The 12,169-nt window shown below is 31.9% G+C and overlaps 1 protein-coding gene across 4 annotated transcripts; it reads left to right on the plus strand.

Annotated features, from left to right (window-relative positions):
* The first annotated feature begins 2,620 nt into the window (after nucleotides 1–2,620).
* Nucleotides 2,621–8,362, plus strand: LOC140967895 (uncharacterized WD repeat-containing protein C2A9.03-like). 4 transcript variants are annotated; one of them, XM_073428667.1, is made up of 10 exons: nucleotides 2,621–2,810; nucleotides 3,137–3,306; nucleotides 3,541–3,708; nucleotides 3,830–3,916; nucleotides 6,752–6,886; nucleotides 6,974–7,078; nucleotides 7,178–7,269; nucleotides 7,357–7,462; nucleotides 7,540–7,626; nucleotides 7,712–8,362. In XM_073428667.1, exons 2-10 carry the CDS (start codon nucleotides 3,151–3,153, stop codon nucleotides 8,123–8,125), a joined length of 1,350 nt encoding a protein of 449 aa, XP_073284768.1. In that variant the 5' UTR covers nucleotides 2,621–2,810; nucleotides 3,137–3,150; the 3' UTR covers nucleotides 8,126–8,362. The 4 variants fall into 4 exon arrangements, with proteins under 4 accessions (XP_073284768.1, XP_073284769.1, XP_073284771.1 ...); XM_073428668.1 differs by lacking the exons at nucleotides 2,621–2,810; nucleotides 3,137–3,306; nucleotides 3,541–3,708 and adding exons at nucleotides 4,759–4,817; nucleotides 5,587–5,638 and having other exon boundaries at nucleotides 3,824–3,916; XM_073428670.1 differs by lacking the exons at nucleotides 2,621–2,810; nucleotides 3,137–3,306; nucleotides 3,541–3,708 and adding an exon at nucleotides 5,587–5,638 and having other exon boundaries at nucleotides 3,831–3,916.
* The last annotated feature ends 3,807 nt before the right edge of the window (nucleotides 8,363–12,169 follow it).

Raw genomic sequence — 12,169 nt, forward strand, 5'->3', positions numbered from 1 at the left:
AACTAATTCAGTAGAAATATAATTATTTATTTCCCAATAGAGATGTTAGGACCATTTGTTTACATTTTTATGTATTGATGACGATGATTAATCCACAAAATAAAAATTTCAAACTTACTATATATAAGTTAGGGCAGTTTTAGCAGTTCAATCTTTTTTAGAAATATATATTACTCAAAATCATTGTGTGTACATAAAATAATGTTCCATCTAAGTTAATAGTTATAGCTTTTATCTATTGATAAGCATTTGATAATAAAAATTAGTATCAGAAGTTAGAACAAGTTCATGAGCTCAAGTCTCTTAAGAAACATATTTTTATATTTCTTGGACAAGAATGTTGGGTTAAACGTACATGAGTTAGAGTAATACTGAGATAAGTGAGATCATGAGAATTTTTTGTGCGTCAAGATGCTGACATTGCGTCGCTTGATAAAAGATTGACATCATATTTTAACGGATAACATTGTCTCTGTTGGGGACAAGACGACGGTAACGAAAGAGTAAACTGATCTTTAAGGGATACGTGACAAAACCAGCAGACAGATACGCACTCTCCAAACTCATGGGCAAACATCCCGACCTATTAGCATAAAAGTAGATGCACAATGTGCTGTCACAAGTATAAGAAAATAATTTTGCGTTTTGGCTTACCTCATGGGAAACGTTTGATCTTAACATGTGTCATTTGATATTCATTCTACTTTGTGTATCTAATATGTAAACAAGTAACACATGAATTTAAGATTTAATATATACTGTTTCATTATTACCAATAAATTATAATAAAAATATATGTATTTCAAATCCATCCATTTAAATATAACATATATCTCCGAGCACGAATTTGAAAAGTTAAATAAGTGTACGAAGAATATGANAAGTCAACAGTAATGTTGAAAGAAGAAGCAATGTTTGATGTCGTTAACTCATTTTCTCGGGTGGGAGGAATTGTTCAACAATAAATCATTTATATTTTAATATTAAATTTTTTATATATTCCCCATAAATCATTAACTTCCACAATATGCACGCACACGAATAAACCAAACCAATTAGGGTTTAGCAACACAATATTTAGAGACGTGCATAATCGGGCACTTCGCCGACTTCAAACAACAAATTAAGATTTTTACATTTCACAATTAATTAATTATTAATAATTCAACACTTTGTCTTACATACTAAACTAAACATTTTATATTAAATATTACTCAAATTAACCACTTCTTAGTATAATCCAAGAGAATATAGTATTTCTACAATATAGAGATGAGTGGGTCTCATGTGAGACCGTCTCACGGATATTAATCTGTGAGACGGGTCAACCCTACCCATAGTCACAATAAAAATTAATACTCTTAGCATAAAAAGTAATACTTTTTCATTGATGATCCAGATAAGAGATCCGTCTCACATATACGACCCGTGAGACCGTCTCACACAAGTTTTTGCCTATAGAGATATGATTAAACTTATTAAATTATAATTTGTTTCTTTAAATACATTTTATTTTATTTACGACTACAATAATATCTTTGTTTTTTTAAATATATGTTTATATACGTAAAATATTGATAATTCGTAAATAAAAAAAAAGTAACACATTAATTACAATTTAAGATAATTGAACTTGAAAAAATAATTATAATATAAAAATATTTTAAGCAATATTTAATTATGGATACCAGTATTTCTATTTCTTATAAAAAAAAATTTAAATCAAACATTAAAAAAAAAACCATCTTCTTCCATCAAAATCTCAAATTCTTGTTCAATTTTTAAAATATACTACTAAATTGCATAGAAGTTGAAATATGAAAATACTTTTATTACTTCCACAAGAAATTGAAATCTGATGTATAGAGAGGTTTTTTCAAAATGTTAATTTAAGAAGTTTTAATAAAAAATAAAAGTATCGATATGCATAACAAACAATTCTTATAATATTTTATTATAAGTTTAATTACAATAATTTAGTTTAATTAAAAAATATATATTGTTCAATTATGCGAAAAAGCGATTTTTCAATAAAAAAAACTCATGTGAGATGGTTTTACAAGTCAATTTTATGATACATATATTATATTTGGGTCACTCATGAAAAATATTACGTTTTATGCCAAAATATTACTTTTTATTGTAAATATGGACATAGTTGATCTGTATTACAAATAAAAATCCGTAAGACCGTATCACAAGATAGCTATTATTTTTTAATGGTGTAGGTTATACATTTATTATATTATATTAGTTACAAATTTGATATCTTAAATTTTAACCAATGTTTTATTCTTTTGTGAATAATATCAATGTGTATGTGTATACATATATATTTAAAAACACTGCTATTATTATTGTATTATATTTTGTACCTAAAGTAAAATTTATGTAAAGAAACAATTTATAATTTAATAATTTTAGTCATATCTCTATATTCCATAAATATCATATTCTCTTGGATTATATCAAACGCAATAAGTGAAATAAACTTTANAAAGGAATCCGGATCAAACGGGAGTTTTAACGGCGGTTAAGTTCCGTTGTACAAAAACTGGGTCCCACGAGGAGCCTCACCCATCTATAAGTACCGGACAGAGGGTTTTAGGTTCTTGCTCGTCTACAATCACAGCAAAAAAGTCCTCTCTTCGTTTTCTTGTCTCTGTAATTTCCTCCAATTCTCCAGAAATTTCCTTTTTCTTTTCATAATTCTCGACCGAAATATTCTGAAAATCGAAAATTCAAGCAGTTAATCATTGAAATCATTGGAAATTTATTTTCTTTGATTTGATTGGTGGCCTTTTCTTGAGGTAATCTATTGAATTTCCGAGAATTTGTTTGTTTTATGCTTGATTTTTTCGTACGATTTTTTTGTTTTGTATGTTGGAGGTTTAGCGCATGGAATGTTTGGTCGATGTATTTCGTATAATTTATTTTTATTTAGTGGCGAATCGCAATCATTGTTCTTCGTTGATGTGCCTTTCTTTGTTATTCGGGTTTTTCGTTCCCAATTATGTTGTAATATTGTATAATTGATACGTTTTTATGGAATTTTTTTTATTCTTATTACTACTACTTTTTGAAACTGGAATTGCTTTGTAGCTTTTCTCATGGCTATTTGTAATATATGGTGCAGAGATCTCTATATCGATGGAGCAGTTTCAGAACAATGAGCTGATGTATGTTGATGACGAACACTTTGATGTAACTAGCTTTGAAGAAGACGGTGGCTTTTCTCCTCGAAGCGGGAGCACTTTCTTTGATGATGATTCCGTCGACACCGACTTTGACGACGACTTCGAACTGGTACTGCATTATTCAAGAATTTTATTCCGTGCTAAAATTTCACGCCTTTTTCTTTTCTTTTCTCTTATTTTGTTAATTATATCATTTTTTGATGGAGGAGATATTTATGGTTTCTTTGAAAGAACTTAAACCTGGTACAGTAATTGTATATTGGAAGTGCTAGAGAATTTACCTTTTCTTTTAATTCTTTTACATGAAAATATTCGACGATAGTGACTTCTTTTTGTTCAACAGAGTAAGCCGAAGACTGATACATCGGCCTTAGAAGCTAAGAATGGTAAAGATATACAGGGTATTCCATGGGAGAGGCTGAATTTTACTAGAGAGAAATATCGTGAATCCAGATTGAAGCAATATAAGAACTACGAGAATCTTTCGCTCCCCCACGAAGACCTTGAGAAGGTATTGTATTTTTCTGGTGGAATATCTCCACGAGATGGTTTTCACACTTCTTCTTTGTATACGAGTCTCACTTTCATCTCTTGTATTCTGATGGACTTTTAATATGGAAAAAAAATGATAGGAGTGTAAAGAAGTGGAGAAAGACCACAACTTCTACAAGTTTCAATTCAACACGAGGCTTGTGAAATCAACAATAGTACATTTTCAGGTACGTTTATATCCAGCCTTCTCATCTTCTATTATGTTAAATCTTTTGATAGTAAGTCATTTTTAATATTTAAAAACACGCTCATACGTGCTTCAATTAACGCTCATACGCTTCTCAAATTGATTTTTGAAAAATCAATGTAAATTGATCTGTTTTGTGATTGTCAAATAAATCTGTCGTTCGAAGTCTAATGAGATACCTCACCCGCATCACAATCTTTGCATCGCATCCTTTTACATCTTTTAAACATTTCAAGCTCCGGCATGCTTTACTGGCCTTGAGCCCTTGCTAAAATAGAGTCACTATTGTGGTTTGTTTATCGGTTTGACTTTTCTCTCTGTTATTTCCGTTTCTTTATCCGTGTGATTCAAGGACTTAGTTTTTCAGAGCATAGACTGATGTTTGATTGCTTAATTTCTTCCCTGCATCTCTAGCTGAGCACGTAAAGATTTTTTGAAGGTATGGACTTTATGAATGCTGTTTTTATTTCGAAGTCCATAGGATTTTCACTCACTTGATGTTTGTTAGCATTGTCCCATGAAAATTCCATGACAAAGACTTATGTATGCTACTATCTTTGCTTCTGATGAAGTTAGGGGCTTTTGCCAGTCGTGTAGGGGCTTTTGCCAGTCGAGGTGTTGCTCTAAAAAACGCTCAAGAATTTTTCAGATAATTCTCTTTATCAGCTTTTGAGGGAGTGACAAGAATTGTGACGGCATTAACCTCTCCCCTCCCGATATAATAGCTCAATGGGATAATTTTAATTTGATTGGCGATTTTGTTTCTGCCCAGTTCTAGCAGCATTGAGCTGGGCTCGTATTCACAGAATCCTTTTTGTGCAGATGATTAACACTTGCCAAGAGTCGCTTGAATAATACCTATTTTAGAAGATTCTTGGAAGGTACAATATTGAATGTTTGTTGCCACGCTGTCTAACCAAAAGATTTATGAACCAAGTTTCGGTAATCGACGCATGTGGTGAATAACTTGGCTTTACCAATATATAAAAATTGGTAGCTATACAGAATACAGGCTTGCCTTTATAAAATGCCCGTTTTAATTCAATAGCGTGCTACAGCACAACAATATCTTCAGAACATTCTTGACTGTAAGATATGACTGGTGCATGCTCTGGGTAATTTGTGAGACAACTCGAGTGCTATTCTATATTTATAGTTTTTAACCATGAGTTAAACCTGACACCGAGTGAAGGAGTCGGAGGTGAATAACCTAGTGAGTGCCGTGTATGAAATACGAATTATCGTGTTTTTTGGCTCTCAGATATGGGAGCTAATGCCCTTTTTGGTCTCTGTCTATATTTACCGGGGTTCCTTTGTTCTTGTTGATTTTGTTTTATCTTCATTTTACTTTACTGCACTATGCACAGCCTTGAGATATGACATTTTGTTTTGCATTTGTCCTAGATTAACGATGTTTTTCATCGAATTCATTTTCACAAAGTTAAATCCTATTTCAACTCATATTATTTTGTTAATATGTTGGAGTATTTGATAGATTAGTTGGTGTTACTTTGAAGCACCAGCATTTACAAATATCTGTTTCCATGTGACATGCAAGACTATAGTATATGACAATTTTTTCTTGAAATGCATTTGTTATATTCTTATTCCTTCTTAGTTTATCGAACTGCTATTTTATATTTATTTCAGCAGATTGCAGTTTTGTCTGAGCACCAGCAAGACATGGATTCGTTTTCGTATGGTATGATAGGAGATTTGATCATTAAGAGACATAGTATATGCGTGTGTTGATTTTTAGGATTATGTTTCTTTTGTTCTTTACGCAAGTCTGGTTTGGTATGCATGCTAAGCACTCAAAACACACGTTTTTTTATTGGTTCTTAGTTGGCATACCCTTGTTTTTCTCCTCTGTTGGGTGAATCTGTTACGAGGATTAGACAATTTGTTTAATTTATAATTGAGTACCCATGTGTGGTTATAATTTGCGAAAGTGTTTTGAACTTTCATCTTGTAGGTTTTCAATACCCAACATTTCATGATTTTTCTCTTATTGCTCCTTTACTAGAGCAATGTCGAGAGGCGTTTGCGATCATTGTGCGGAACGAAACTAACAGCCTTTTCATTGACAATTTGCTTAGGCGCATAGATGTCTTTCATTTTTGCTCTCTGTCAACGATTATTATTGTGGACTGTGTCATTTCTGTTGCGTATTTATTATTTTGTCTCTGCGATGTTTGGTTTTGTGCCTTCTCTTGTTGTTGCCAAATTTTGCTGCTGATGATGGGTCGTATCTAACCTGTGTTTCATCATAAACGACTCATCATTGGTTTTTTAATATTTTTTAACCAACCAACCACATTTGACCTGGTTCATTTCTGTTGTTTTCTTGCGCCACTTTAAAATGAAAGCAGCAGTGACCATAGTTTTATAGGGTGAAGTGATTTGACGATAAAACAGCTTAAGTTTGAGTTTTTGTGCGTAATATTGACCCATAGGTATTCTTTTAGTTTTGAATGGTGTGTTACCACCTTTCCTAATCTTCTAACATTGGAACATAAGGGAGTCAATGAAAAGATTACTGTTCTGGAAAATGGTTCTGTCTTTGTATCTATGTTTGCTGAGTCCTTTCGTTGGGTTTATCAATCATAATTCTCTCGTTAAATTATATTTTCAGTGTTTCATTGTTTAGACTCTTTAGATCTGGAGCGTTTTGTTTATTCATTTCATTTCTGATAACATTTTTAATCTCTGTTTCCTTGTCGTACCATCTTGACTGGACTTTACTTGATTCTCTGTATGATTCATGGTTTTATAAACTTTAAGCACCTTTTAACTGGATCTTCTTACATTTCAGTTGAGGAATCTTTTATGGGCAACCTCCAAACATGATGTGTATCTTATGCAAAACTATTCTGTAATGCACTGGTCTCCTCTGCTTAGGAGAGGTAAAGAGGTTCTTAATGCTGCTAAACCTATCGTGCCAGCCTTGGTGAGTCCCCTCATTCCAGCTATTTTGTCGTGTATATCATGAATTTAATGAGATTTCGGAGTATTGAATGTATTAGTCTGCATGCAGAAACATCCTAATAGTCAAACCGTGAAAAGGGTTCAGATAAGCACCATGACTGTTAAGGACAATCTGATGGTGGCTGGTGGTTTTCAAGGAGAGCTTATCTGCAAGGTAGGATTGCTGGCTACCTTATTTTGAGAAATTAAACAAATTGTTTGCCATTGTAATCAAAGAGTTACATAAGCTTATACTTGTTACATTTTTTGGCAGTATCTAGATCAACCTGAAGTTGCATTTGCCACAAAAATATCAACCGACGAGAATGCCATTACCAATGCAGTGGACATTTTTCGCAATCCTAGGTAATCAATGCATTTGATAGCAAATATTACCTTTTCTGTTATTTGAGGCCAGCATCTTTGACGGTATTTGGTAAATTTTTTCGACAGTGGTTCAACAAGAGTTATGGCGGCAAACAATGATGCTCAAGTCAGGGTCTTCGATGCGTCAAATTTTGTGTGTCTAAATCAGTTTATCTTCCCGTGGTCTGTAAATGTAAGTGAAAAGATACTGAGAAACATCTAACTTTGCCTTGCAAGCAACTAATGGTAACTTCTATCCATTGATTGCAGAATACGTCTGTCAGTCCCGATGGCAGATTTCTTGCCGTGCTTGGAGACAGTGCAGAATGTCTGATTGCCGACGCACAATCGGGCAAGGTCAGTCTTACTGTGACTCGCCTTTGACATTAGTTTGAGGTTTATGATTCAGTTTAGTTTTGACAATACTCGACTCATGATGCAGGTTGTTAGCAATCTAAAGGGTCACCTTGATTATTCGTTTGCATCTGCTTGGCATCCAAACGGCCAGGTCCTGGCTACTGGAAACCAGGACACTACATGCCGATTATGGGACATAAGAAACTTATCAGAGTCATTTGCCATACTTAAAGGAAGAATGGGTGCAATCAGGACCATTCGTTTCACGTCAGATGGCCGTTTCATGGCGATGGCTGAACCAGCAGACTTTGTTCACATCTTTGACACTAGTTCCGACTACTCTAGGGGTCAAGAGATCGATCTGTTTGGAGAAATTGCAGGAATTTCCTTCAGTCCTGATACTGAAGCTTTGTTTGTGGGAGTTTCCGATAGAACGTATGGCAGCTTATTGGAGTTAAATCGAAGACGTTACGACCCTTACTCAGACTGCATGTTTTAGTTTAGCTGAGTCTTGAAATAGTAGGTGCACAATATTTTTGTATATTATGTCCATCTTGTTTTTATTTTTTTGAACTTTTGTTTTGTTTTGTTTTGTTTTTTTACATGTATTTTGGGAGTCGGTGACAAAAGTGTGTAATTTTTAAAGCTATTTTTACTGAGTGATTTTTTGTACTCAGAAAAGAGCAAATATTGTAGTCTTAATCAATGGTTGTAATGTATGTCCATATTTTTAGTACTTCTTTCGTTTGCTTTTAGGACAGTGTGAATGCAATGTACAATTGTCCGAATGTGCTTGTTTGAATTTCGATGATGTACAAATTGAATTTCCAAGACTAAGACTAGACGAGAGTAGAGAGCGCCTCCTCATATTAGTTNACTTACTGTAATTACTTCAAAAATATGCAAATATAAGATTTTATATTTAAAAAATCAAGCTCCTATTTAAAAATCTAATTAAAATATATAGACTTCTTCTTCCACATTTAAGCATTTATTTTTATAAACCAATCACCTAGAATATTGGTCCAAGTGATCAAGCTTGTCATTCAGAAACCAATTTTTCAACAATATTAAAATTATTATTGTGATTATAACAAAATTTAAGAGAAAATTTACTACGACTGCGGATAATTCATTGACTCAAAAATGTATAACTGATTTTTATACATGGTTAATAATAATATTAATATTACTGCGTTGCCGAAAACATCATTTTATTCAATTTGATAATAATAAATAAGTGAAGTTATACGAATTTGGGTCTTGAAATAAAAATAAAAATAAAAATAAAAATTGAGGACCCCATTTGACACCCAACCAGCTGAGCTCCAACACCTCCGGGAAAGAAATTATTTATTTAAATCAAATGAGAAAAATTTCAACATCGCCTCCTAATTGAATTGGACAATTTGAAATTTTATATAAAATAAATAAATAATTATTATCATCATCAACAAAGGCACGTTCTTTTGCGTTAACTAACTCAACCAACTTTCCTGGTTAGGTGAACTCTGGTTTTCTGAATTTCAAACATTAAAATTCTGATTTATTTTCAAACATTATCGGCTTATCTATTTGAGTTTGAACAATACATTAAAACATTTTATATAAATACTCGACAACGAGGTATGACCTAAACGAATTGTCCTCAAATTTGAATCAATTCAAGCCCTACACTTCTGATTCATTTTCGAACTTCGAATCGAAATACAAAAATTTTGTAATAATGTCAGAGTTCAAATTCTTCGTACATTTGTGAAACGAGCAGTTAAAAACTAATCCAGTTAAACTTTTTATTATTTTTTTTAAAAAAAACCAAACATCTCCGTTATAATTAATTTACGTATACTTTTTTCTAAAAAAAAATTCGACCAAAATTATTCTCCCAAATTTCACCTAAAAATGAAATAAGATTGTATTATCTAGTTCGATTTATTTGAAAACATGGGAGTATTCTTCACGATCGGGCTCTCAAGTATATTTTTGTTTCAAATAATTTAAAACCTCGGCTAATGCTTAAAAAATGATGAAATAAAATATAAAACTCTTCAACAGTTTGGCATTTAATGAAGAGTTTTATTTATTTATTTTTTTAATAATGGGAGAATTCACAAGTCACAACCGTTAGTATTCGATGAACGTTGAGTAAAATTTCAGACTAACGCAATATTCTACAAATCATATTAGTCAATTAAATCACAGTGAACAAATATTATGTGACAAGTTCGTCCGATCAAGTCGAACTCATTATGATTATTGGTCAAATGTTTACCTATTTCATCAAATGAACCACCATATTGTTTAATGAAGAATTTTGTTTTATGTATTCGTTTCATTGGATCCGCTTCTTCAATCAGTGTAGATACAATACACACACATTAAATAACCATTATAACGAAATTTCTTCCCTGGGACTAAAGTTGATTCAAAATTAACTAATACTCAACCGATTTAATTTAATTCTTCGTTTTAATACAATGTACGAGAGGAATTGTATATGATTTGAATTCATGCATGCATCTTCTTTAATTGAGAAAACATTATTTCAGTACATCACGTGAAGTTTTGACTGAAATTTCATTTATTTAGTTAAATCAATGTATATTATTCACCCTTACACGTGCCTGCGTCAAACCTGCTCCCTAATCAATTCCAACGGCGGGATATTTTTATAATAAAATTTTTTTGATTCATATACTATCTGAGATTATACTATAATATTTTTAAATTTTTTTTCTATTATATTAAATTATATTACATGAAAGTCATTAAAATCATCAGTAACTTCTTTTTTGTCTGAAAAGACGTCAACTTCAGGCAAAACCTTACATTTGTTCGATACTCCTCGAGTTAATTCATCCAACCAGCGATTCATTAATCCTACGAAATAATTTATTCATTCTTAAAAAAACGTGACACGGGTAAACGCGTGCCCTTTTGATCAAATGTTAAGATTAGGTGAATAATAAATTTAATTTCAATTTTTAAAATCAATAATAAATACATAAATAATTTCAATATTTGAATCAACTTCTCATAAATTATGTGACTTGGCATATGGGGAAGGGATATATAATATATTCAGCAAGTGTCGCCGGGGATTCAAGCCGAAGATTATGGCGGTACACGTGTGAACCACGTGTTTTGAGTATTACTTCAGCCGTTCTCCGCCGCAGGTCCCGCCGAGAGAATAATAAACGAATATTCTATCTCGGTCAAAAGGAAAGATTAGATTCAATTTTCTTGGTTGAAAATCAGGTAGCTGGTTGCTTCGTACACACACAATTAGTACATAAATAAAATAATCTATCCTTTAGGAATATTTATGAACGTGGGTTTTTTAAAAAAATTAAAATGTTCGTGAGAACATTGAATTCAGCCGAAGTATAAATTATTGATTATCCTATGAATTACTAGTTAAATGAAATCGATAATTGCGAATTATTATTAATTAATCTCATAACATTAATGTTTAGTGACATTTCCAAAGAAAAAAATCACACCACAGTCAAAGGAATAAACAAATACTGTATGTCTACCAAATACTGTATGTCTACATTGTGTGACTTAAACTGCATATGTATTGAGTAAACTTTTTAGACTATTCTGTAAACCATATTATTAAGATAAATCGCATTGGACAAGTTCACCGAATAAGGTGTTATTTTGATATCGAACTCCTGAATATCGGTTAAACACTCACTTACTCTAACAATTCAAACACGCTACTTTAATTTTATTATTCTATTTCTTGTAAGTAAACATAAATAATCATAACACGAAAGTTTTACTCCAACGGGGGAGCCATTTATATATGGCCTACGATTTTTTGTTTTTTTTTAACCACCGATGGAAACAATTTGTTCCTCGAATTAGTTGCATGTTCTCTTGAAGGTTTCAACTTTTACCATCTTATGAGATAAATATTTTTTGGGTCAAAATTTGGATACGTCTCCATTGAAATTAATGTTGCCTTCTGTAAGATTTCTCTGCTTAAGTCGTCTTTAATTTGATAGATTAAGAAACTTTTGTTTATCGGTGCATTTATTGTCCTCATTTTAGATACAAACTATATGTTTGATCTCATATAATAAATAATTTTTAATATAATAATGGTAATTTGATCTATTACGAAAATAATACTTTTTAATGTAAAGTTGAACTAAACGGTATCTTAATCCCTAAGCAGGAAATTTTATACTTTGGAAACTCAATAATAATTTTTTTTGTAATTATGTTTTGATGGTGAGTTTGAATAATTTTACAAAATTCCTGAACGGAACGAGCATTCAATAGTTTTCTAGGGAAATAATAAATAAATAATAATAATATTTTTTTGAAAACGACAAGAGAAGCAACAACGAAAGGCAGCAATGTGTGTGTGAACCCAATGGCACGAAAGTCAACAGACGACACCTGCCAATTGAAGCAACTGCCACGTGTTGGACTTTCATTGGCTAAAGGCAACCTGACAAAATCTTGCAATACGCACCGCAAAATTTGGACAAAGTTTAAGCTTTTGATTATTATAATATTAATAATA

Source organism: Primulina huaijiensis, unplaced genomic scaffold (genome assembly GCF_012295235.1).
Source record: "Primulina huaijiensis isolate GDHJ02 unplaced genomic scaffold, ASM1229523v2 scaffold29509, whole genome shotgun sequence".
In the NCBI taxonomy this organism is placed as follows: Eukaryota; Viridiplantae; Streptophyta; class Magnoliopsida; order Lamiales; family Gesneriaceae; genus Primulina; species Primulina huaijiensis.